The sequence below is a fragment of the Corvus cornix genome, chromosome 1A (assembly GCF_000738735.6).
Source record: "Corvus cornix cornix isolate S_Up_H32 chromosome 1A, ASM73873v5, whole genome shotgun sequence".
Taxonomy (NCBI): Eukaryota; Metazoa; Chordata; class Aves; order Passeriformes; family Corvidae; genus Corvus; species Corvus cornix.
In genome coordinates, this window is record NC_047057.1 from 50,318,864 (window position 1) to 50,345,385 (window position 26,522).

The 26,522-nt window shown below is 43.7% G+C and overlaps 2 protein-coding genes across 2 annotated transcripts; one reads left to right on the top strand and one right to left on the bottom strand.

Annotated features, from left to right (window-relative positions):
* Window positions 1-27: 27 nt before the first annotated feature.
* DDX17 (DEAD-box helicase 17) lies at window positions 28-19,785 on the top strand. Its single transcript, XM_039570703.1, has 13 exons — window positions 28-388; window positions 4,476-4,626; window positions 6,583-6,682; window positions 6,821-6,954; window positions 7,566-7,631; window positions 7,935-8,076; window positions 9,680-9,840; window positions 9,929-10,101; window positions 10,423-10,533; window positions 10,988-11,049; window positions 11,418-11,477; window positions 15,700-15,939; window positions 16,616-19,785. The coding sequence occupies exons 1-13, from the start codon at window positions 345-347 to the stop codon at window positions 17,137-17,139; spliced, it is 1,968 nt and encodes a 655-aa protein (XP_039426637.1). The 5' UTR covers window positions 28-344; the 3' UTR covers window positions 17,140-19,785.
* Window positions 19,784-26,291, bottom strand: KDELR3 (KDEL endoplasmic reticulum protein retention receptor 3). The gene is made up of 5 exons (XM_010410585.4): window positions 25,790-26,291; window positions 24,732-24,832; window positions 24,073-24,231; window positions 23,491-23,743; window positions 19,784-20,588 (listed from the first exon to the last, which is right to left on the bottom strand). Exons 1-5 carry the CDS (start codon window positions 25,878-25,880, stop codon window positions 20,548-20,550), a joined length of 645 nt encoding a protein of 214 aa, XP_010408887.1. The 5' UTR covers window positions 25,881-26,291; the 3' UTR covers window positions 19,784-20,547.
* Between the last annotated feature and the right edge of the window lie 231 nt (window positions 26,292-26,522).

Genomic DNA, 26,522 nt, shown 5'->3' on the forward strand with positions numbered 1-26,522 from the left:
GCACTTTACGCAGCGCCAGGCCGCCCGTAACGTAAGCGGAGCGGGCCGGGGCGGCGGCGGCCATTTTGTGCCGGGAGCGCGGAGGAAGAAGACGCTGGTGTCTCCACACTGCTCGGGCCCTGGAGCCGACCGAGAGCCCCGCCGTTCCGGCCGCTGACGCCCAGCGGGTCTCGGACCCACTGACCACCTCTTCTCCTTTTGTGTCCCACCAAAGAGGCGAGGTGGCGCAAAGCGAGGCCTCCGAGGCGCAGCCGCCTCTGGCTGGACCCTCTCCCCGTACCCCCAGCCCCTCGCCGTCCCCACGGCCGGCGTTCCGCTGCCTCTCACCCACCCCTCCGGGGGCGATGAGAGGCTTCGGGGACCGGGGCCGCGACCGAGACCGCGGCGGGTAAGGGGGGGGTCGCCACGGCGGGGGGGCGGTGGGGGAGCCGAACGCTTGCGTTGGGGGGCGGGGGGGAGGCCGCGGGGCAGGGGGGTGTGTGTTGGAGTGTCGGTATTGGGGGAGCCAAGATCCCGCTTGTGGGGATTTTCCCCCCATAAATTCTCATGTGGGGGCGGGAGGTAGTTGGAGACTTATCTGTCACCAAGGCTGGGTGGTGGGTTTTGAGCGTTTTGTGGTTTTAATTTTTTTTTTTTTTTATTTAGCTTTTCCACCGCTCATGTGTAACTAATTGTGAAACTTGCTTGCAGTTTTAAGGCCTGCATCCACCCTGCCCCCTTAATTATTTTCTGCCAGTCCTCTTATTTACCCCGCGACACCCGTGGCACCCTCCCCCCCGCAAACCACGAAGGTCTCGGTGGCCCTGGCAGAGCTGGTTGTCCCTCTGTCTGCCCTTCTGGTTGTCATCGCTCCTTCTGGACTTACTAGAAATATGGCAGTGGGGGGAAGATCTCTCTCAGCTGCGCTCCCAGACTTGTCGTGAGAGGAAATGGGATTGGAAACGCTGCCATGCGGGGACTTGGGTACTCGGGAGGGTGATCTCGATGAACACGGTGCTGGACCCCACTTGCCAAGCTGACATAGCGCTACAGAAATTGTTTGTGTGGTTCTGTAAAGGCCTGGTGCTTGATACTCTTGAATCTCTTTTTTAAAGGAGGTTTGGCTTGAAAAGGGCTTTTTCAGGTTTGATTTGATGTGATGTTTTTCTTCTGAGAATGACAGCAATAAATACAGTGGCGTTATACTACATAACTAGATGAGTCTCGAGGTTTTTAAGGGTTGAAAGTAATAAGGCGTTCGCGCCAGGCCTTTTTAAAGAGAGTTAGAACTGATTTCTGACAGTGGCATTTTCACATCACAAGTAGTTTTCAAGGATTAGCAGAAAATATATCCTGTGGGTTCTGCTATATGGTAAGCTAGATGTCAATTAATGAGTCTTCTCTCCGTTTTTTTTCCTTTTTTTTTCTCCCCCACTTCCTTTTCCTCTAGTTTTCCCTTGCCACTGGGAGATTAAAGAATATTTTGCTACATATTGCAATGCTCTTTGACATTCAGTTTCTCGTTGTCTGTGGAGGGAGATAGTTGTATCATTGCTTTATCTTACACCCACATTTAACATTCTGAAATTAAAAGATACTTTCATTTTTTTTTTCACAGAGAGGAGGGTTCTGGTGTTTTTCTGCTAAGAGATTTCCAGCTCAGTTTAACACAAGGACATTGGAGTAAGCGCTTTGGCAAGTCTGAGATAGATCAGACCACTGCTGGTTTTGGAGTTTAGTGAGTGAGTTTGAGTATGCAGATTTATATACAGTTACTTAAAAGAACACTGGCCAAAGCGTTGACACAACACTTGATGTGCCTTAAAAGTAGTGTAATTTCATTTTCTGTAAAGTCTTTAATTATAGTGGGTGCTTCTCTTTTAGATCAGGGGTTTTGCATGAGTGAAAGAAGTGCCTACATACTTCTTTGTGAAGTTTTTGGACATTTGCATGATTTTTTTTTTTTTTTTTGGCATATTATCCTGGAAGCTTTAATGCATCAGGATTCAATTTGTTATATACATCCTTTTAAGGTATGAAAATATTTGTAACCGCTAACAACAGTCTTACTTCATAAATAATCTCTGTAAAATGTTGGGCCACCCAGTGTGCTGGTTCAGCACCATCTGAAAGTTTATCACCACTTCTTCTGTAGGCTGACCACATACAAGCTTTCTGGTTTCCTCTTGTCAGGAGTGAGCTATAGGTGACTTCTGAGGATGGAAAATTGTTACGTTTTGCTCTGGAATGTATCAGGTTTACTCAGTTCTGTCCCGGAAATGATGGCACCAGTAATATTAGGGAAGAATGTTTTGAGCCAGCCTAATTTGCCTTTGTAAAGAGAGCTGTTGGCAAACCAGGGAAATATTAGATTTAAATCAGCTTAATTGGAGTTGGAATCTCATTTTACCTGGAGTCAGACTGTGAAGTGTCAGTTACTGCCAGTTTAGCAGATAAACCCCCACAGAGGCAGTGTTCAAGGGCTGCTGTAGGGCTCCTTTCTTTCAGGTCAGTATCCAGGCATATTGTGTACAAGAGTGGAGAACTGAAACTATGTGCCTTCTGTATAAAATTTTTTTCCTCTGGATAGCTGTGGAGCAAGTATTCATAGTACCCAGCTGTTGCAGTGTCCAGTCTTGCAATCAGCCCTGTCATATGTTTCCTTTTGTTAGGGAACTCTTCAACCCTTTCAACCTCTGGTGGACTTGAGTGAGGCTGTGGGTTTTGTAGGAACTACTTGGGTACTGAAATTGTTGACATTTTGACCTCAAGTTAGCATGATCAGTAACAAACATCATCACTAAAGGTGAATATCCCTATAAATGAAAGTCTGTGCCTTTCTTTTCCTTTGTCCTGAAAGGAAACATAATGCTTAAATGCATTTTTGAAGTTGTGTTTCACTGTCTTTTTCATATGACAAAAATTGATGACTGTGCAGGCTGTCTGGGGGATCTGATAGATACACTGATGAGAAAATAAGGGATATTTATAGGAAAAGGAAGAAGCCTAATGCACAGTTGCAACACAGCAGACATTTTAAAACTAACTTAGCAGGTTTTAAGTTAAATTATATCTACTATACTTGGCTTTTCCAACAATTTAACTGCTTCTTGTTAGAATGTTGATTTGAGTTCTGTTTCTTTGGTCTCTTAGTCACTGTAATTTGTAGTTTCCATTGGGAAGTGATTTAAAGAACAAATGTATTTAATGTTTGAGCAGATAGGCTTGTACTTAAGATAATTCAGAAATTTTTTTTCAGGTCTTGTTTATTTTTTGGTAACTCTTCCACCCCCTCCTTCATCCACAAGTTACTCCTTTAAGAAAGTTGCTTAGGGGTTTTTGTTGCTTTCAGTTTGTTTCATTACCAGGTTTTTATTTACTAGTGTACTACTTGGGTAAGGTGCAGACTCTTTGGTTTTGCAGTCTAAAAGTTGTTTCTAACAGGCATGTCTCATGAATTCATGTTTTGCAGAAAGCTGTAGCTTTAGGACAAAAATGGACTTGATAGCATTTGGAAAAGTACTTTCTGCCAAGTTTGTACAATACTGATGAAAGTGCTGTAACTGTTTTTTTTTTTAAATATTATTTTAAAATCCAATTCATGATATTTACGGTAAATAATCATTTCATGCCACTGGGTTATTAGTTATTCTTACAGTTTACTGCCAGCAGCTCATGTTTTGGCTATTGCATTAGCCAGTCATTACAGTTAGTTCTTAACATTTTGAAGTGTGTAAAATTAACTGGATGAAGAAAACTTAGAGAGAAAGAGCAGTAATTTCTGAGTCGTTCTGCTAGTCAGAAATTTTTTGTGAACATTGGCTTCTTACTCTCTTCAGTCTTCATCACAATCCACTTGAGAGCAGATATGGCTTTTCCCAGGTTTTTTTTTTTTCTTTTCCCTGTTAGGCTGTGTTTCAAAAATACTTTTTTAAAAATTTTGTTGATTACAGAATTACAGATGGACTTGCAGGCTTGGCTGGACTTGTTTACTTTCTGTTCTTCATTCTATTGTTTTTCATTTGAGGCATAGTTCTTGATAAGAAAGGAGAGAAGATATAGAGGGGGGAGATAGTGAAATAGCTATTTAGTGTAAAACAAACCTTGAGAGAGAGAGAAGGAACTTGCAAGGAGAGATTTTTCTCATCCCTTTTATGTAACTACTTTGTGAGTGCACCGTCGGTTTCAAGGCAGGTGCTGTAGGTGTACAGCTATAGGTGTACACACAGCCATGTCCTAGAGACAGGAGCTTTGAAGGGGTGATTTACAATAACATGGTTTTAGCTTCAGAATCAACCTAAAGCAGGTTTATGTTATTTCAAGAAGTTTTGTACCATCGTAGTGATTGGAGGGGATGACTTGCTAGAATGTTGTGCTCGTATGTCAGCTTGGGGAAAAGACAATGGAAAGTGGTTAAGAAAATTCCAGAGTAGTTTTAAAATAGTTTTAAATAGTGGTAGTATTTTTTTTTTAATAACTAACATTCACGTTCACAGGTTTGGAGCGAGTCGTGGAGGTCCTCTTCCTCCAAAGAAATTTGGTAATCCAGGGGAACGTTTACGTAAGAAAAAATGGGATTTAAATGAACTGCCCAAGTTTGAGAAGAATTTTTATGTGGAACATCCAGAAGTGGCCAGGCTTACTCCGGTAAGTTCCATGTTGTCTACAACAGAAAATATCTCAGGTTGAAAAACTTGTCCTAGGAGGTTTGGGACAGCATGTAAAATAGAGCTGACTCTTCTTTAAGTGTGTTTGGCATGTGTACTCTGTAGGATACTTGTTTCTAGTTGCCGTTATTATTTAACATTAGCAAAGGATATGCCTTTCTTCGTAGTTGTTTTTATATGAGATATTTTATATTTTGTCATTTGTAATGCATCATCATCATGCTTGTCTGGTCTAGCGATTTGTCAGTGGAGATGAAACTTAGAGAGTTACCGTACTGGAGAAACCCTGAAAAAACCTAAGATAATGAACTAAAAGTGACAGAAATACATGAGAAATGTTGGAAAAGTAATATTTTGTCATAAGAGTAATTTGGGCTGAAAGAGGCCTTGGGGACACCTCTAGTCTAATCCTCTGCTCAGAGCAGCACTAACGGTAGAACTGGAGCAGGTTGCTTAGTGCCATGTCCTTTTGCGTTTGAATACCCCCAGGGATGAGGAGAATTGATATCCTCTCTGGGTGGCTGTCTCAGGGCTTAGTGTTTCTCATGGGATTTTGAACGTCTTTCCTATAGCGACCCATCAAGTAGTTGAAAGTAGCAGTTAAAGGCCACTGTTAGCCCAGTCTTCCCAAGCTAAACAAATCCGGCGCTCCCAGTCTGTCTTCATGTGGTCTGTGCTGCAGCCTCCAGCTTTCCCCCATAATTGGACATGCCATGTTAAAAAAATGTCCTCCTTACATCGGGGGCTCAAAACCAGATGCAGTACTTTGTGTTTACTCTGTCGATACAGTAATCTTCCCTTCCTGCCTAGCTTGAGTCTGGTCTTCTATTCTCTCTTGCAATGTATTTTTATAATTAGAAATTAAGGTGTTTTGTTCTAAACGCGAGGCAACAAGCACGGTGTCATTATGTGATTGCATAGACTTACAAATCCTTATGTGAAATATGCATATGGCATAAAGGAATTGAGGGGGGTATCAACTTCTTAAAGATACCACAACTTGAGCTACTGAACCACGGTTAGCATGAGCTGCTGTAGCTGTCCTTGGCTTAGCCAGCTAAAAGGATTTTCACGTTTTCCCAAGAAGTCACTTTCTCTTTTTTACCTTTTAATTCAAGCTCAAGAGATTCTCAGAAATAGTGAATCTATTGCTTTGGATAAAGTACATATTAGGTATTGATGTGTCTCTATTGATTTCTAATAAGCATTAGAATAAGGTCATGAATTGTCGAAGCATGTTGCAAAGGGCAGTTGGACTTAAAAGAACCTACACAAAAATGAAATACTTTCTCTAATCCTGAAATTATGCTTATGTGGCTACACATTTCTGACATATTACAAGAAGTTCCTTAAAAAAATTGTGAGGTCCTAGGGTATCATTATGATGTTGTCAGAGCTTCTTTCATTCTCTGTAACAATTCCAAGCAACATTTGAGTTGCAAGTTATCCAGCAAGAACTCTGTATTTATCTACCTCTGCAATGTGTTAACTGAAGGAGAAGGACTGCCCTGCCTTCTGTTCATGGTATATTAGGACCTATTTAGTTTGTTTAATTCTTAGCACTGTAACATAAAACGTGTTTCTTATCCTCTGTTTCTAATCACTTTTGAAGCTGTTGGTCATTTCTGGCTTCTGGAAAAATGCCTAAAAATGTTCTGTTAACTATACTCTTCATTTAAAAGGGTTGGTTGTAAGAAGAGGTTGACATTAGTCCTTCTAGGCTATGTAGAGAGCTCATACCGCTGAATATTGGAGAAGCTGTACAATAAGTCACTCTTAAAGTAAAATCTTTAGAAAAGCAGTTGTTTTTACATCCTGTTTTAATTTAGTTCTCTAACAAAGCTGTTATCCAGAGGTGAGAAGAGTTAGTAGTTAGAAACACACTTTAAGTCCCTGCTGATACTTGGCATTTATTTTTTTCTTTCTTCATTAATAGTATGAAGTTGAAGAATTGCGAAGGAAGAAGGAGATAACAATTCGGGGAATGGAGGGCTGCCCCAAGCCAGTGTTTGCGTTCCACCAGTGTAGCTTTCCACGTAAGTATTTTTGCTATTTTTTAAGATCATGAAGATGGCTCAGAAAATACCTGAACAGTTACTGGTTCTGTTCTCTAAAAAGTTCTCTAAAGCTTCAGTTATTCTTTAAGAAATTTATTTTTTTCTTAAATTCTGAAGAGTATGTGATGGATGCCTTGATGGACCAGAACTTCACAGAACCCACTCCAATTCAGTGCCAAGGCTTTCCACTGGCCCTCAGCGGTCGTGACATGGTGGGCATTGCACAGACCGGCTCTGGGAAGACACTAGCAGTGCGTATTCTTTCCTTTTATTTCTTCAGCTAGCTTTCCTGGTCACCTGGCAGAAATTACCTGTGGGTTAGTTTTTGGCCTTGCCAGTACTAGCAGCAAGATGATTACATTTTTAAAGCTTTGTGTATTGCATCGTGGGGGACAGTTGAGTTCCAGCTCAACTACAAGCCTGTTGTATTCACAAGGGCGTATTGTGTGCGTGTCTTCCTGTTTGGATGCTTAGTCAGTTCTTTATGCTTACATTGTGGTTTAAAAACCAGAACATTCTCTTTAGCACATTTGCTTCATAAACTATCCAGGTTAAAATAAAAGATGGTTGACTTTCAGCATATATATTAATTTTAGCTGTAGCGTTAAAAAAGATTTTTATCCTTTATGAAAAACATTGGCTAGGACCATGATTACTCAGTTCCGCTAACTTGTGCTCCAAATTTAAGTGAGCCTTGCTTTCAGAGGTGCTGAGCAGCCACATTCTGTGCTCATCCGCCAAAGCAAATACAGTTGGTCAGCAGCTCTTAGAAATCTTCTGTTGTGCTGGATAAATGCAAGCATCTGGTTTTGCAGAGTCACAATTTGTATATGTTACAGAATACTGTTTTCTTCTGTTTTAGTACTTGTTGCCTGCAATTGTTCACATCAACCACCAGCCATATTTGGAGAGAGGGGATGGCCCAATTGTAAGTGCTTGTTGATTCTCTTCGTTTTTGTATCTATAGCGTGACATTGTTAATGAGATGGGTGTTTTATTTAATTGATGTATCAGAATAGTAATTTTTCATATCCTATTTCTATCAGAATAGGAATATTTACTATCACAATGTGAACATCCCACTCAGTTGAAATTCTGTGCAACTGCTGATGTAGTCTAAAGATATTTAAATGTTTCAGCTAATAAAGAGCAGATGGTCCAACTTTGCTTATGGTTTTATGTTAGGGATGTGTATGCAGCTTGACTCTTCCTGAATAATTTCCTTTTGCAGTGTCTGGTTCTGGCACCTACTAGAGAGTTGGCCCAGCAAGTGCAGCAGGTGGCTGATGATTATGGCAAATGTTCAAGACTGAAGAGTACCTGCATATATGGAGGAGCACCCAAAGGTCCCCAGATCAGAGATTTAGAAAGAGGTAATTTTAAAATGGGTGCTTGCAGTTTCTGGAGGAAGTGGTATTGTAAAATCTCTGTAAAAACAAAACTTCTCAAAACCTGTTTGGAAGGGGACGAGAGTGAAAGAGTGTCTGTCTCTTTTTCCAGTTGCAGTGACAGTTCATGAGGTAGTTCTTTTTTTTGTTGTATAGTGGCTTGGATATTAGATTTTCTTTCTGATTGCTCTTTGAACTTTCCACTAGTTAAGATCATCGAGGTGTAGAAAGGGGAAAAGGAAACTTCACAGAAGGAGAGCAGGTTCTTTTCAGGAAATGCAATACCAGCAGCGTGTTTAAGGAAGGATTTTTTCTAAGGCAGATTTCAATTTTTCTGCCTACATTTGTTCAAATAATCAAACTTTGTTTCTGAATCTATAAAAACTTCTTTGGACAGCAGAAGGGGTGTGTGGTTTTTTGTTTGGTTGCAGTTTTTTGTAGGTTTTTTGTTTTGGTTTTTTGGTTGTGTTTTTTTTTAACTGTTTTTAAGCACTAAGCACTATGTACCCTGTAAGCAGCTACTGTAACATAGTAGTGCTTAAGTGACCTATAATTTCAAATGCAGGAATGTGCTGATGGCTTTCATCTTCACTAGATTAAAAAATGTAATAGAATTATGTGAAAAGGTGCAAGAATTATTATCAAGGCAGACATACATACAGATCTATTCAAGACATCAGAAAATTTTGCTTACCGCTGCAGTTTGCAGGGTCCTTATTGCAAACTGCAGTAGTGGGATAAAGGCATGCATTCTGGAAGTCTGTGGGATATTGCTGTTCGAGAAAACAGTGCATTCCAGTTCAAAAATAGCATCTTCAGTGGAAGAGTCCAAGGTTTCATGAAGAGTCCTTGGGAGGATCAGCTTGCTGGGTTTTGCACACCTTTCTGGAGTGCAGTAAAACAGATATTCTGCTTAAGAAGAAAATCTTTTCATGCCTCCTCTTCCTTAAACCTACTTTCTGTGGACATTTCAGTGACCCTGAAATAGTCACCTGTAAAATTTGGGAATTGGTGGAAACCAGATCCTCCTTTTAAGGAATGTGTAAATTGCCCAACCCGGTATTAGTTAGGAATATTTGAACGCTCTTCTTATCCCCACAAACGTTGGTGGGATGGTTGTCTCTCACTATTGGTGAATAATTGCTCAGTTTTAAAGCCCGTGCTTTGGCTTTATATATTAAAAAAAAAGTGAAAGTAATTTGACCCATATAGAAAGAGGAGCACTTCATGTTTGAAAATGACTCTTCTCTAGACTGCATAGTTCTGGAGGAAGGTGGATCAGGCTTGAGTAGAAGCTTGCTTCACTTCTAGTTTTTGGAATGCTCTTCACTGGTGTTTTTCTGGCAGTAACCTTTTAGTTTCTGTACTGCATTTATTATTCTAATGGCACTGTAACAGTAATTTCAGAATGGAAAAAATAATCAACAGAACTAGGGCTTCTACTGAAATGACTCAATCTTGGGTACGAGTGAGGGTGGTGCTTTTTTTTTAAAACAATTTTTCTCTGGGAGGTGATTCATTCTGACTAAAAATACCAGTTGACATTCAAATGAAGAGCCTTACTCTTTTTCCTCATTCTGTTCTGAAGGTGTGGAGATCTGCATTGCTACACCAGGTCGCTTGATTGACTTCCTTGAGGCTGGAAAGACCAACCTTCGTCGCTGTACATACCTGGTGCTGGATGAAGCTGACAGAATGTTGGACATGGGATTTGAACCACAAATTCGTAAAATTGTTGACCAGATAAGGGTGCGTGACCCTTATGGAAGGACAGCCTCCCTTGTTTTCCTGTTTGAAATGTAGTATCGTAAACAAATCTGTTTTCCCTTTTCCTTAGCCTGACCGCCAGACTCTGATGTGGAGTGCCACCTGGCCAAAAGAAGTGCGCCAGCTTGCCGAGGACTTCCTGCAGGACTATGTTCAGATCAATGTGGGAAACTTGGAGCTCAGTGCCAACCACAATATCCTGCAGATAGTGGATGTGTGCATGGAAAGCGAGAAAGACCATAAGTAAGCTGATGTTCCCAGCATTTCACTTTCTTTGGTTGTACTTTAAAGTGTATGATGCTTTGTGAGCCTTCTAGGAATTCCAAATAGTGAAGTTACTTGTAGTACTAGTTAACCTTTGAGTGTTACGAAGTCAGTCAGTCCTGTAATTAACTAGTCTCTTGTGTATATTTTGACCATACCTTTGCACAACCAGCAGAAATTTCTGTGGTACTGACTAACTTACATGGTTGTGTGTTGTGTGTGTCCTCAATGTCCTTTGAGAGAGAGATCCTTTATTCTGATATGTGTGGCTATACATCTTGGCTCTCATGTCTGTTTTAGACTGATCCAACTGATGGAAGAAATCATGGCAGAGAAGGAAAACAAGACTATCATCTTTGTGGAGACAAAGAGGAGATGTGATGATCTCACTCGAAGGATGCGCAGAGATGGGTGATTAGCTTCTCCCCTTCCTCCACTTCTTTCGAGTGGGAAACAAAAATTGTAATCAAAAGCAGTAAGGTTTAAACCACCTTAATGCTATTGTTGGGAACAACTTATCCATTATTTTCTTGGCTGAATTCAGTCATTGTTTGCCAGAAGATTCCATTCCATCAAAGCATTAGTGCAAGAGAGAGTTTTCATAAGCAGTGCAGCTTTTTTAGTGTATCAGAATCCTGATATGCTGATGGGGACTGTATCAATATAGCAAATGTCTTTTGGCTTAAACGGCTGTTTATGTAGGTGGCGGGTTTACAGTACACATGCTGGGTAGACAGAGGCCAGAGAATAAAATATTTCTCAAATCTTACAGTTTTTCCCTTTTAAACAAAATGCCAATAAAGCTTCCTGTTTGCTTTAATGTATGTACTTTCTATCTATACTAATGTATGTCTCTGTTTGGCAGTTGGCCAGCTATGTGTATCCATGGAGACAAGAGTCAGCCAGAAAGAGATTGGGTGCTTAATGGTGAGTCCGTCACTGACGGGAGAATAACTTAGGCTGCTCTACCTAATTTACCTAGATGTGTTTTTCTCTGGTCTTCTTTTGGTTTTTTTATCTCTAGACCAAATAGACACATTTAAAAGGACTTCTCTTGTCTTTGTACTCTTAATTTCAGTATTTGTGCCTTTTTTTGGTTTGTTTTGATAAAGTTGGAAAATTGCTTAACGCAGATGGATTTTGAAAAATCGTTGAGGCGTTATATCCTGACTTGTGGGGGTTTCTGGAATTGACCCACCTTATGTAGCTTCTGGAAAATGAGCATTTAGTGTAAATCAAGTTCAGGTAACTATCTTTTTGAAAAATCTTACTTCATAGCATGCTTTGTTTTACAGAGTTTCGTTCTGGAAAGGCTCCTATCCTCATTGCTACCGACGTTGCATCTCGTGGGCTAGGTTTGTACACATAGACCACTCTTGCCTACTGCTGCATATTTTTCTTCTTTGGACTGAAAAATGTTTCTTTAAAAAAAAATTCAAAGCGTGATTTTCCCCCACATGTGAAATACGTTTTTTAACATTAATCTTTTTTTTTTCTTTCATATTCAAAGTCTCTTCCTGCTCCTAATGAACAGGCTTTGGTCTGCAGCAAGGCCTAGGCATGACCAATCGATCGCCAAGAGGGAGAAGAGACGTCCAATTATGCAACCCAACCCTTCCACCACACTCACTTCTTCCCCAAATCCAGCTTTTGTTGCTGGATGGTAGGGATGGATTGCTCTCAGTTCAGAGCGTGTCAGATAAAGTTCAAGTAGGAAGTTGTGGGAGAGCATTTCAACAGCAAATAGCGAATATTCTCCCCATATGACACACCACAGATTTGTACATACCAACCCCAGTGTACACGCATGTTTACCCTGCAGATGTATTCACATCTGAGAAAGCACTGCTCCAGATCTTTGCTCTTGACATGTAACCTTCCCTCCTCTGTGTTCCTTCTAGGCAGGACCACTGAGATGATATATGGCCTTTAACATCTTGTTACCCAGATGTGTAATTGAATCAAAATCGCACAGCTCTGTTCTGGTGGTATGAAAATGATCTGTCTGGATGCAACAGTTGTGCCCCCTTTTATAATAAGCATATTTGTGTTGTGAAACACCGTGTGCTGAGCACAGTCCGTATGCATCTGCCCACCCTAGAGGAGGAGGATGGCTGCTGAAGTGCTCTGAGTTTAATAACAGACATTGAATACTCTGCCCACCCTGAGTTTGGTAGACGATAAACTACTTGGGAGTCAGTGTCTCATTTTAGTAAATTGTAGACAAAATTACTGCAAATCAGTTGAGATTTAACTCAGAGAATCTAGTTGGTTGAAAGCCTCAGTTACCTGAGCTCTCTTTGTATGCCAAAAGGGTGGCTGTGCTGTGCATCATATGGTCACTTTAATACAGGCAGACCATTAATAGGCTTGGCAGCCTTTGTTCACACAACCTTCACCCCTCCTTCCCCTCCCCCCTCAAAAAATGTCCAGCACTTCCTCAGGAAGTGATTATATGGACTTCAGTCTCTGCCCTCTAGGGTCATGTCTGGACCTGTGCAGTTAGAACTTGGGCCTGTTGGGAGAAGGGACTGAGGCCTGAAACTAGTTTGTATGAAAGAGAGCTGCTTTCTCTAGCAGCATTTTTTAAACAGGCTTGCTATGTGCTGGTAGCTTCTTTGTGCATCTTGCCTAGACATTTAAAACAGCCTCACCCCCCTCAAAAAAAAAACCAAAAAACCAACAAAACCAACACCCTCCCCCAAAACGACTCAATTGGATAACACTTCAGAAAACAGTCTCCCCGCTTCCCATCGTCCACTTCACCCAAGCTAAGGGGGAAAGGTATCAGAGTCTGTTTCTTGTTACTGAACAACATCTCTGCTTGTTTTGGGGCCCTGAGTTTGCTGCTTAAAATAAGTCACTTAACTGGCAAACTTCTGGACGACTTCCTCCAAGATCCTGGAAAGTGAAGGCTTCTACCTAAATAACATAAAACAGGGGCGCGCGCCTTTTGGCTGAGTCACCAGGGCTTTCCCTCTTCCTAATGGAACATTGGTTTCAAAAAAGCTTCTTCAGGTAAGTTCTGAGTCCCGTAATGACTTCTTTGTGATAATTCCCTGGAGTGAGGTCCTCTCTCTGCACTGATTTTTTTTTTTTTTTTTTTAAATTTATTTTTTTGTTCAGTCTATTAAACTAAAAACATTGAATTTGTTTTGTTTTGTTTTCTTTAACAGAAGCTTTGGTATCAGCTGCAGATCATTCTCAGTGCAGGGGTGGGGGCACATCTACAATGATGGTCTAAACAGCTCTCTAGACTAGCATGTTTGCTAGTTTATTATATCTGTCCCGTTTAATAATTGGAGACTGTCTGTGCCATATGGTGTTCTGATGGTCTGACAAAGGGATTGTTTCCCAGGTAGCTGTTAAAAATGATTTACAGTCTCAATTCTTGATCCTGCTACATTATCTTCTAAAAGTGCAGGAGGATTGCGAGTGTGCGCAAACACTTTGGAGCATGCTAGACTGGAGAAGCCGAGTCTTGTACCACGCTCTGGTCTTCAGCGAGCTGCGTGCTCTACCAGGACCACTTTCCAGTCTGGAAAACACCCTTGCATCTTCCTCTTCCTGCCTTCCCATTCTTTCTGCTCCTCCCCAGTCAAGGCAGTTCTGTCTGCATTGGTAGCTACAATTCCTTGTGCTTTCTGACAGGAAAGCACATCCTTGTATCTTCTCTGATAATTCAAGTCACTTGCTACTGGATGTGCCAAACGGGACTGGCTGAGGACCATGTAGCCTGGAGCTTGTCAGTCTAGCTACACCCCGGCTGTGAAGATGCAATCTGTCACACGTACTCCTCTCTATACTTCACTTTCCCTTTTTAAAAAAACTGTTGCATCAAGGACCCTAGCTGGAGACTCGCGCAGCCCCCTGTGAAACCTGCCTTCTCACTCCCTTTTTTTGGTGTGATTCAGGACTTTGGAGTCAGCAAAGACTGAGGAGCCCCTCCTTTGCTGTAATAAGAAACAGACATAAAGTCCCCCTCTTGTCACAACAACCCTCATGTTTTTATTTTTCCTGCAATCCCTTTGAAATTGATGCAGTCTGGGCAATAGATGCAGTCTGACCCTTTGGATGTAATTTTTGTATCTTCATTTTTTTGACAATTGCCCCTAAGAGCCCCAAATGGGGGACAAAAAGCGTTGGAGGACCTGAAACTTTTACCTGAGCCCAGGTTCTCCGGCGCTTCACAACCAAATGGGGCTACAGAGAAGCGTCTAAGCCAGTTCACAGAGCGAGCGTGTGTGGGGACTTCTCGCTGCCACGGACCCTTGATGCATGCTCCCCGCGCTCCAGTGGTCCCGTGTCAGAGGGCGGAGTTTTCGAAAGGAGGCCGCCAAAAATAAAAGGCAAAGAGACGGGATCGGCTGCAGCGGTTTCCCACAGGAGGAGGGAGTGTGCATCGGTCTGGTAACAAACAGAGAATGTTTCTCTCTTTAAGACAAAACAAAAAAAAGAGGAAAGGAAATCACAAAAATCTGTGTTTTATCTTGGATATTTTCAGAATATTCTCGTTAAAATGCAGATTTTAAATTATTTTTTTTTCTGAGCTGTTAGGGCACTTACTGTAGAACGGTGCATTTGAAAATACTGTATACTATAGCAAGTAGGTGCTTTTGGTACTTAAGGTGCTTTCACTGAAGCGTTGCACTAATATTTACTGAGGTTCTGTCCCATAAGTTTACAAAGTCTGTCTTGTCTTAAAACACAATTTGGATTTCCTAAGTTTTAAAACTGTTTTGCATACAACGCCATTTTGATAATTTTATTTCCTGCTTCCATTTGACACTGGAAGTAGGGAATTGCTTATGGAATTCAGGATTGTCCAAATCACGCAAACTTGCCAGAACTGGACAGAGCAGCACAGAAATGTTAGTGCAATGCATTCTAGTGACAACTACAAAGCTGAGTTAAGATACTTCAGGTCTGAATAATTTTTAATGAGTTGGCTGAATAAAACTAATGTATTAAAATGCCTAAAGTGTTAGGCTAGGGAAATTAGTTCACTGTATTTTATTAGTACTGTAAAAGTAAATATTTTTAAGATTGCTTTTTATTTCATGTTACCAAGTGGAAGGTAAGTGATCTCGTTACTGTTATTTTTTTGTTAGACTTCTCCCAACAGAGTAAAAGCTTTACCATGGCAGTTCTGCCCTTCCTCCGCCCCAGTTTGCTCTGTCTGATGGTGACATTTTCACTTTACAGATTGTGTTAAAAAAAAAACCAGCTATGAAATTCAATTAGCTTATTCACAAACATCGGTGTCTTTGACACAGGAAGACAGAGACATGCATTCCGGGGAGGATGACTTTGAGTGCAGGGCAAAGCTGCTTTGAAATTGCCATTCTTTTTCAGGACACTGACCTTTGTTCCTGATGATCTTAAATTTCAGTCTTCTACTCTTTTGGGATGAGTCTGTCTTGTATTTATTCCATGCAATTACTAACTTGGTATTTTTTTTTCTTATTACTGTCACTGCATTCGTGCTCCCCACCTTTCGTTGGCACGTCCTCTCTTCTTCTCCCCTTTCCTCAACCCCACCCCTTCACTGTGCTTCGCTCCTGGGCACTTCACAAGACGTGGAAGATGTTAAATTTGTGATAAACTACGACTATCCGAACAGCTCTGAAGATTACGTGCATCGTATTGGCCGTACCGCACGTAGTACCAACAAAGGTACTGCCTACACCTTCTTCACACCAGGAAACCTGAAACAAGCCAGGGAGCTTATCAAAGTCTTGGAAGAAGCCAATCAAGCCATCAATCCAAAGCTGATGCAGCTTGTGGACCACAGAGGAGGAGGAGGTGGTGGTGGAGGTAAAAGCACAAGGGAGAAGGGCTACAGAGGGAATATGTTCCCCACTTTGAGGGAGGGAAGATTAAAAGAGGGTAGACAAGTAGTAAGTGCGGGTCTAAGATGACAGATGAGTAATAATGCTGTTCTGTACTTGAGGTCCCAACAGTTGATGTAGACATAGTACTTCTGTCCCAAGAGAGAGGCAGTCCCCTGTTTCACCTTAGCTGTAGAATTTTTTTTCTCCTTATAAGGTCCTCAGGGAGCTGATTTTGCATGAAGTAATTATTTCCTCACAGCTCCTGCTAAGGACAGGCAACAAAGGTGCACGTGCAAGCATGTGCAAAATTGAAATCGGTAAAGGGACGCACTGGCTTTCAGGAACTGACACACTTTTTCTTCCCATCCCTGAAGGAATAAGAAGTTTCCTTATATTTCCAGATTAGTCCTGAATTTCTCCCGTTTCTTTGTCTCCAAGCACATACATAAAGAACCCTTGTTGAACTTCATGTTTACACCTTGAACAAGATGAAGAGGTGTATGCACAGCTGTGCAGAGAAGTTACAGTCAGTCAGAAGAAGGTGCTCCTTGGGAGCAAAATTGGGGATGTAGAAGGGGGAAAAAGGGTGGCATAAGTGTACCAGACATCATTGTTTAAGACTTGTTTATGGTACTAAATCTTAATGTATCCATCGCCAGGAGGTCGTTCTCGTTACCGAACGAGCAGTTCAGTAAACAACCCTAACCTGATGTACCAGGAAGAGTGTGACAGGAGGCTCCGGGGAGTGAAAGAGGGCCGGAGAGACTCAGGTGGCTTCAGAGACCGTGAGCGTGGTGAAAGTTATGCCAACGGAGCCAACAAGACCTATGGCAGTGCCTACGGGAGCCCAAATTCTGCTTTTGGGGCAGCACAGAGCCAGTATGGTTACACTCAAGGGAGCTATGGAGCAGCTGCCTATGGCACGAGTGGCTATGGCACTGCAGAGTACAGTGCTAGTGGCTATGGTGCCAGCACCACAGCTGCCACGGCTGGGAGAACCTCACAGAGCACTACCCAACAGCAGTATGCAGGGATGGTGGGGCGCTCGGGCCAGCAGCCGCAGCCGCTCATGTCACAACAGTTTCCGCAGCCCCCTGCCACTAACGTGATGGGCTATATGGGACAGACTGCCACCTACCAGTACCCACCCCCTCCCCCACCCCCGCCCCCCTCCCGCAAATGAGACCACTTGCTGGTGACCAGTGTAGACCTCTTGCATTTAAACTAACCTTATCTTTCTCTTCTTTCCCATTGTGATGTCTTTCATGCAGGTTAGACTTAGAATTCACTATTCAAATCCCTCGAGCCCATCAAAAATCGAGCCCAGTCCACATAAATGACCCTGTCCTCTTTTTTTTTTTTTTTTTTTTTTTTTTTTTTTTTTTTTTTTTTTAATATATGTAGTTGACTGGAAAAATTATTATTTTTGTCTTGCATGTTGAGGAATTTGGGAATTTTATTTTCTCTAAAAGAAAAGGGTATAAGGCAGATAGGTCCCAGCTTGATCATCTTGGTGTCTATGGTTTGTGTGAAAACTTGCTTTTGAGGGAAAGAAGTTTCTATCTGTAACACGTTAACTTAATTTCAGGAAGTATAAAGAGAGATGGGAAACTCTGGGGGAGCCAAAAAGCACTTAATTTAAAATATAAATGCAAGGGAGCAATGCTCACTTCTCCTAATCTTAATTTTTTGTTTTAAATAGCTCACTATTACTGCTTGTAATCTTACTGTAGGTGACTTTCCATAAGAAAACTCTGTTCATTTGTCTGAGCTGGGTGGTGTTCAGAGTAAAGCTTTGGGTATATTGTTGGCGATTTCCGTAGGTCTGGAAGCCCCATTTTCTGCTACCTGTATCAGCCTGCAGTAGGGAGTTTGGGATTAAAAACCCAGTGTCAGAGACCAAAGCTGTCTTGAATTCAGTACCTGAAAAACAGATAGTTGCTGTGGGTATCACTGCTGAAATGTTCAGCCAAGTAAGCTCTTTCGCTACGATTGTTAAATGGCAGCATCACAAATGTGTGGAGCCTGATTACGGTTAAATTAGTTACTGCTCTAAAATTTCTGTTGTTGGGTTTATTGAAAGAAGTCATCCTTGAGAGCCTAGAAATTACGCAGAACTGAAATGATGAACTGCGTTAGCTCGTTTGTCTGTCCTTCACAAATAAGCTCCCTTTTGCCATGGGGAATGTTCTGAATGCCGCTACGCTCGATAAAATGTGACAGAGTTTTCCACACTTAAATTTAAGAGGTTTGAATAGGGTGGGCTGGGGGGGGCAGGGGGGAGGAAGGAAGGAGGAGATTGCCTGGGGTCTCCTTTTCATGCGGTAAGCGGTGAGCTGGTTAGTGCATCTTGATTCTGAAGCTTTATTTCTTTTGTACCTTGCTCTGACTATTGCTTTCTCTGGCTTTTGAGTGCATTTCCCTGCTCCATTGGTCCCTTTGAGCTGAGCTCTTGCAGGTAGGTAGTATTTTAGAAAATGTTAGAGAAGAGTGAAATTTTAGTAAATACGTAAATAAAACTTGTTTATTTTACAGGCTAAGGTGGGTGTGAGGGGGGTCCCCCCCTTTAGTAAAGCATGTTGTTGACTTGTTATTTCTAATACCAGACGGTTCAGAGACAGTAGATGATAACAGGAGTTGGCTGCCCTTGATCTGATAAGATGACAAAAGTATGGATACATCTCCTGGTTTGAGGCACGCTCTTTGCATTAGGAGAGTGCAGGGGGGTTGTGTGTTTTTTCTGTTGGTGTTCTTGCATATGGATGAACAAGGCAGCCCACTCCTTCTGTAGCGGAGTGGAACTTCTTATAGCCCTGGAAAAGAGCTTGCTTATACAGAAATTATTTCTTTTAAAATTTAATTTCTTCCCAGAGTAAAATTCTGGGGGATGGATGCGCTTTTTTCTCTTTTTTTGTGCAGTACACAGGTAGGTTGCTGACAGGGAGAAGGGAGATTCCTTCCAGAACCTCAGTTCCCTGGTTCCATTTTATAATTCCAGTGCATGGGCAGGAAGTTCCTTTGCTTGTGTTAAGTGAAAGCCAGAAACATTTTGTTTATCCAAGCACTGACTGATACATCTTTGGCCTCCCTTGCAAGCAAATCTAGAGCTTTTTTTTTTGCCTTTTTTTTTTTTTTTTAAATTTGGGAGTAGAATGCAGAAATGTGTTTGAGGGGTGTAAGAGTAGGACATCTCACTGACTGGCTTTAAAAAGGGTCTCTGGACCGCCAAAGCTGCCTTATAGTCTGTTATGGCTTTCACTTTTGGGGGTGACTTGTGCGTGTTTAAACATCAATGCCAAGTCTTGGCAGTGCTTTATTGCCATTGAGGTCAGCTGAAGTCCAGGGTCTCGGTTCGGTTCAGAGCGTCAGCCAGACCGCTGAATGCACCGTGGCATGTGCTGCCCCTGTCCCATCTGGTGCTCTCTGCTCTGCTCCATGTACCAGCTGGAGGGCCCTTGTTGATAAAGCATTAGCCTCTAGTGTTGTTTGCATTGTTTTCAATCTGTAAAAAGTTTGTGGGAGTGTCAGATATCTGAGCGGGGTGTCTCCTCCCCTCCCACTTCCTGAAACAATTTACTGTTTGGACTTCTCTGAACAATGGAAGGATTACTAGCTTTGTGTGGGATCAGCATCTTGTTTCACACACCTGCTGGTCTCTGAACACATTCCTGTTGTATTAACGAAGACTTGAATTGAGAGATTCATAGATCTGTGGTGTTCAGGCACAGGATACTAAGAGCTATGTTACTATTCTTAGTTTGTAAATTGTCCTTTTGATACCATCTTGTTTTCTTTTGTAGGTATAAATAAAAACACTGTTGTCAATAAATTGTGAACTTTGTCTTTATTTTTGGAATGTAAAGCCATCTTTGCTCCTGTTCTTCCCAGTTCTTGAAAGTCAGATTCAAGGAGATGGAAATGCTTCTTGGCAGCCCACTGAATTTTCATTGACATCGTCCCTGTCTGTAGAATACAAGGAAACTGAAAATAAGTGAGCGGGGAGGATGTTTGAATACTTGCAGAAGTAGAAGATTTGTGTAATTCAAAGGAAATGTGTTTTTCTTGAATGTTACAGGGCCTGAGTAGAGAGAGGGTCGGGCAGAATTAATTTTCAAGAGAGTGTTAGTTCATACAGAGTTAAAGTAACAGTTTGTAGCATCTGCTGTGTCAGACATGGCCACTTGTGAAATGGGTCAGTTGTCTTATGTTAACAGACTTTATTAGTACATGCTCCCTCTACCATGGGCACTTGCTGAAGGACTAAAGGGAGTGACATTTTCCCTTGTGCTGCCTCAGGGTCAAGGTGGAGGTGTGTTTTGGACATAGATGCTGGGAAGAGCTGGGAGAGAAGCAATTGCACTACTTCAGTATTGGCCAGCACTAGCACCAAATTCAAGTGAGAAGAAATAAAAAAATGGAGGGGAAGAGTCTGATGGATAAAAAGCATTTCAGTTTTCCAAGCCTTGTCTTCCTGGCACTGGGTTGGCACTCAGCTGAGCCATCCGTTAGTCAAAAAGGGCCAGGGAAGGAAAGCTGTGATCTTAAAACAGCTTCATTTTATGGAACTTCTTGTGCTGTCTGTGGGATGTCTTCAAACAGGCATGGGAAGGCTTAGCTTCTTTCCTTTTAGGACTGCAAAGAGAAAGAGAAGGTAATTAATAAATTTAGTAGAATTCCACTGTTTTATTGTTCCAATAATTTTATGTTTTCTAACTTGTGATTTAGAGCGCCAGTAGCAGGGTGCCAGGTTTGCAAACTGCAAATGGGAGACGACCACTATAAATGCTGCTAAGAAGGGAAACCACAAGCTATTTATTCTCCTTTATGCTAAAGGAAGAGGTTCTTGTCTTTGTTACTTGTTCTCATGGGTGGACCATAGTAATTTTTTTTTCTTGATGATGTGCTGTCCCCAGTGCTTTCCCCTCCTTTTGATACAGAGCATGGCCTGAATAAATGTCTGTGGCCAGGGCCCTGCTGAGCCCGTCCCAGCCCATCTGAGCTGAATATTGAGATGGCAGCAGGGATGCCTCTGGGAAATGCCCAGAGGCCCATAGGCTTAGATGGGGTGGCCAGAGCAGGGACTGTCCTGGATGCGCAGTGGTCAGTGGTGCAGATTGGCTGTGCCTGGGACGGGGTGGTACTGGGGTGGGCGCTGGGGCCCATCTCTGTTGTGTGCCAGAGGGAAGGGCACTGATGTGCTGAGGATGCACCATGCAGGAGGGCCTGATGGACTGGGCGAGGCCAGAGGGACTGTGTCAGGCTGGAGAAGTGGGCTAGGGAGGCCTTGTGAAGGTCAGCAAAGCCAAGTGTACAGCCAGCCCCTGGGGTAGAACAGCCCCAGGCACCAGTATGTGCTGGGGGCTGCCCAGCTGGGCCATGGCTTGGCAGCAAAGGCCTTGGGTGTGCTGGTGGACGCCAAGTTGAACACAAGGCAGCAGTGTGCCCTTGTGACAAAGCAAACAGCCTCTGGAGCTGCACTGCTGGCAGAGTGAGCAGGGAGTCCTTCCTCTCCGCTCAGCCTTGGGAGGGCACAGCTAGAGTGGTGGGCTCAGCTCTGGGCTCTCAGAACAAGAGATGGGGGCGCCTGGGTGAGTCAAGAAGGACCACAAGAGCATCTTAAACTAGGAGCACAGGCTGTGAGCTGAGATTGTTCAGCCTTGAGTAGGCTGAGGGGCATCTTACCCATGTGTACAAGTGCTGGATGGAAGGAATAAAGGGGACAAACCCAGACTCTGCTGAGTGGTGCCCAGTGACAGGGCAAGTGGCAATGGGAAATTCCACTTAAACATCTGAAAATAATATTTTGTAGTGAGGGTGGTCAGACACTGGCACAGATTGCCCAGAGAGGCTTCATCTTGGAGATAAGCAAAACCTTACTGGACAGGACCTTGAAAAATATGAGCAGGGGCATGGATTAGATGATTTCCCCCCCACCACCCTCACTGCCCACACCCCATGCCATTCTGTGAAATACAAGCTTTGGGGAGCTGAAAGCTTCCTCAGGATGTCTTTCATGTCCTTTTGTTAAACAGAAGGGAGCTCATCTAGTTTTGAAAACAAGATAAAAAGAAGTAGCATTCTATAAAAATCCCTTTGCAGTGCTTTGGTATAGGCTCAGAAGTCTTATTAAATACATTTCTTTATATAACACATTTTTGCTTCCTTTTTTCAGCATCACTGCCCTTTTTTCTGAGCTCTTCAGTGTTAGAAATGTTTTGAAAAGTTGGTTTTTTTTAAGGAATGTAAGAGATGCAACCTGCTATAATATTGCTGGCTCTCATAAATGACTGCAAAGTATTTGCATGTCTTCAGACACCATTTCTCTCCCATGATCCAGAACATTTGTGTAAAAGAAAAGAGATAAAAAAAGCAATTCTCTTCCTGCTGTGATGTTCCATCTACAAATGTTTTTTCTTCTGCCTCTTGTATCATCTAAATTTTGCAGCTCTGTCACTAGCAGTGTGAGATTGGAAGCCAGCAGTTGTGTTTTTTCCCCCTTTTGTTCCACCATCACAACTACAAAGGGTATGGATTTCTCACAAAATACAGAAGGACATAGGACACATGAATTGAGCGGAGCTAAAATGGGAATTAGTTTAGAAAAGAAAAAAGGAATTGACGTGGAGCACCTTGATGGCAGTTTTAGAAAGTATTTTTCTGGCTACAAAAATATTTAATGACAGAAGGAAGTCTTAATCTGCCAAGGCCAGCCACCTGCTCAGTGCTCCTGTCACCTCTCTGTCAGCAGGTGTATTGCATGAAGCTACCAAAAATCCATCCCTTGAAACATCAAACGTGGGCCGTCATTACTGCTTTTGGCAGACTGGTCGGGGAAAGTGAAGGAGGAGGAAAATAGTTGTCCACTTGGCTAATTTCATCTAATTCCATCCTCCTCACCAGAAAGTGTTTTAAAGCGTATTTCAGCCTCGGCAAACCACAGCATGTTCTGTAGGATTTATGCCCTTGGTGCACTTGTAAGATCTGGTGTGCAGCCATTTACCAAAGCGTGGCACTGAAATGGAAGGGGCATCTGGTTTTGGAAAACGGGTGCCTTGTCTGTGCAGATGCCCATCTTCCTACAGAGTCAGTTCTTGATAATCAAGAACCCGATCTTCCCTATCAAAAGAAGAGTAGGTTTAATAATATCTCCATATGTCTGCAGTTGCTTTCTCAGGTACATTGTCTGCCTGCAGCTATTTTTTCCCCCTCAAAGTGTTTTGGGCTTTTTTTTTGGTGTGATTCATAATCTTTCAGAGTGTATGTAGAATTGAATGTACCTCAGTTGTTAACTTCCCGAGGTGGGGTTAAACCAGGCTTAACTCTGGTTTAATTTTTGCTGTGTTTCACATGCACATCTAGAGCCTTGCAAGCAGTGATGCCCACTTGCAGTGAATAGATACATTTTTTAAACTGGACCCAAATACAGCAAAAACTAAAGTCATGTAAGTATTAACACATGGCAAGCTGCAGCTCCACCCTATACTGCAAGAGTGTTGAATGAACATTTCAGTATTACAGCAACCTGTTTGCCTACCTTTGGTGACGTAGAGATAGAAGAAGTCACAGTAGAAGATGGTTTGTACCACCCCGGAAACGACAGCGATCTGGTCATAGAAATTCTCCGTGTGGTAGCGCCAGACCCAGTTGGCAATGTAGAGAGCACGGTAGAGGCCCAGGAAGAAAAGGTAGTGCGTCGTGATGGTCTCTGCTTCCCCTGTCTTGCTGATCATGAAGAGCTGAGGAAGGATAGCCACGGACTCCAGGTAGATGGAGAAGGTCCAGAGTATCTGTGAGGTGCAAAATGGAGGCAGTGGGGAGTCAGTGCTGGTTAGTATGTGTTAAGACCCAAAGCTTTTCATTTGGCAAACCACTGATGTGTGAGGGGGATGAGCAGTGCTGCTGAAGTTGGGGAAAATGAGCTCGCTCTGCTGGGAGTGAGAGGAGACAGCACAGAGCTGCTCTGTAGATGGTACTGTCTTCAAGGCCTGCCAACTTTGCCTTTCTTGCCTGCTTTTGCTGTTAAAAATCTCAGCTATTCAACATGCTGCTCACTCTGCTGCCTGGTGTCAGGCTGCTGCTGCTTCCCTTCCCTTTTCCTGCCTCAGCTCTGCCTTACCTCCAAGGGGGTGAAGCTGTGGTTCTCCAGAAATGACAGGCCTGTGACAGGGACCAGCAGGAACTCGAGGCGAAAGGAGTCGTTCTCGCTGTCAAACGTTTTCCGGAATTTCACATAGATCATATACACGGTGATGTAGGCACAAACCAGAAAAATGACCTGTGGGACAGAAGGGAGATGGCAAGACCTCACCTGCAGTTGCACTTTCCATGCTTAAAGAGAGGCTGGCTTTGGCAAAAGTCAAGATAGTGGTGAATGCTTTGCCTGTGCTGGCTTAAGGATTGATTTATACAGGAGATAATCCAGTGTTCAGGTAAAGCTTGCCCCACCATGAGAATCACACATGTTTGAGTCCCTCCGGGGCACGCTGTGTAGAGGTTGGCTTGGTGGCAGCTTTATGTTAATGCTCCTGCTGTACAAGGACACCTAGGCTTGGTTCATGGCATCTTGTTCCAGTTTTAGTGGTACTAAATATGGCTCAGCTCACTTACTGACTATGGCAAGGGGGTTTTTTGGTCAATGGAGGGACATTGGAACCAAAGGAAGCGTCTTTATCCACCCTTCCTGGCTGAAAAACCCAGTGACTGTGTACCCTCACCTCCCCGAGAAACCACAGCGAGCTGAGAGGAACCTCTTCTGCTGCCCTGCCCTCTCCTTACCTTCATCACAGTGTTATAGACAGAGATGAAATTTGTGAACAGGTCCAGGTAGCGGGTTGTGAAGACGAGGGCAAAAAGTATCTGACTCTTCCCAGAGATTCCTGCATGGCAGGGAAATGAAAAGAACGTAAAGCAGATGAAGGGAAGGACCCGTGGGATGGTGGTTTCCCCTTACGCCTCCTTTGAAAGCATTTGTATGTAAGTGTGTTGTTCTGTGAGCCGGGGCTGGTGTGTGGGTGCTGAGGAACCTCTACCCCAGGAGTGGCCAGGGTCTCCCAGGGTAACAGGGCAGGCTCCTGCTGGTGCCCCTGAGTGCTGCCTGTAGGAACTGGTGCTCAGTGGGCATGCTCACCACTTTGGCCAGTTCAGGCCTTGCTGTCATCAAAAGACCTTTCTCTTCCCATCCTTCCCCCTTTGCCTGCCCACCTCACCAGGGATTGTGTGATGTGACATCTCCCACAGGAGGGAAGTGCTGCAGGACCAGCCCCAGGGCGCTGATGGAACTTGGCCACTGCTGGCAGAGAGATGCAGTCACACCCACCCACTTCTGTACCTGTGATAGCGGCCACAGGCCCAGCAGCCCAGCCCCAAAATCTCTTGAGGAGGGAACTATGAGCAAAATCCTCCTGCAGGAAGCTGCTGTCCTGATTTCCTCGCCCTGGGATGGGGCAGCCTCTGGAACCTGTCCACCACTGGCAGAACCTCCAACCTAGAGCAGCTTCTTCTCCAGGTTGTTGGTGTTGCTACCGCCACAACCTCTCGCTCTCATTTTCCACGTCCCTCCAGCCTTGCTGCCCTCTCCTTCACTTCACCACCCTGAGACCAACACCTGCCTGAGGCTGTGTGCCTTGCCACATCACATCCTTCCAACACAGCCCTCTCCTGCCAGGGAGACCTCCCAGAGGAAGAGGATGACTTTCCTCGAAGAGCCCACGCAGGGGGTCCGCCCGTTTGTATGGGCTATCGCTGGCTTTTCCAGCACCCATTTTGTTGTGTCCTTCACAGAGCTGCCCTCCGAGAAGAGCCACCCTCCTTCCCTGGGGCATGGGAGCACTCACCAGCACAGGACTTGGACTTCACGATCTTCAGCAGGAGAATAATGATGGCCAGCAAGTGGGAGACATCCCCCAGGATGCGGAAGATGTTCATGGTGCCGGCGGGACTCCTCTGGCGTGAAGGGAGTGGGGATCTTTCTGCAGGCAGGGAGGACAAGGGCAGGAAGTTTTCCTCCCCCGAGCCTCGACTGAATGAACAGTCTCCTTCGGCTCAACTTTCCTTTTTCCCTGAGCACGGAGCCTTCCCTTCTTGTAGCACAAAGTTCAGTTTTCCCTCTCCCGTGGCTGCAGATGGCTTTCCCCTGCCAGGCTGGATGTCTCCCTTGTTTACTTTTCCACCGAGGTGGATTTTCCCTCTCCCAGCCTAGGGCCTTCCTCTCTCTGCTTTGGGCTGAAAGTTGGAGTTTGTCTCCCGGAGAGCTCCAGGCTGAGCAGCCCCGAAGCCAGTGCTGGGTGACGGTGACGTGGCTCCTGGCTGGCCGGGGAGGAGAGAGAGGAGGAGGCGGAGGCGGGAATAACTGCGCTATTTTTCCCTTTTTCTTTTTTTTCCTTCCTCTTTTTTCTTCCCCTGCTTGTCTCAAGTTACACGCGGAAGTGTGGTTAAAGGGGATAAGGCAGAGGGAGCAGGATTCCCATCCTCTGGCCTTGAGGACACACCCTCCGGCGAGGGCCAGTGCCTAGCCTCTCTGCGCCTCTGGGTGCAGTAACCTCTGTCCTGCTTCCAGTCGGCAGCCTT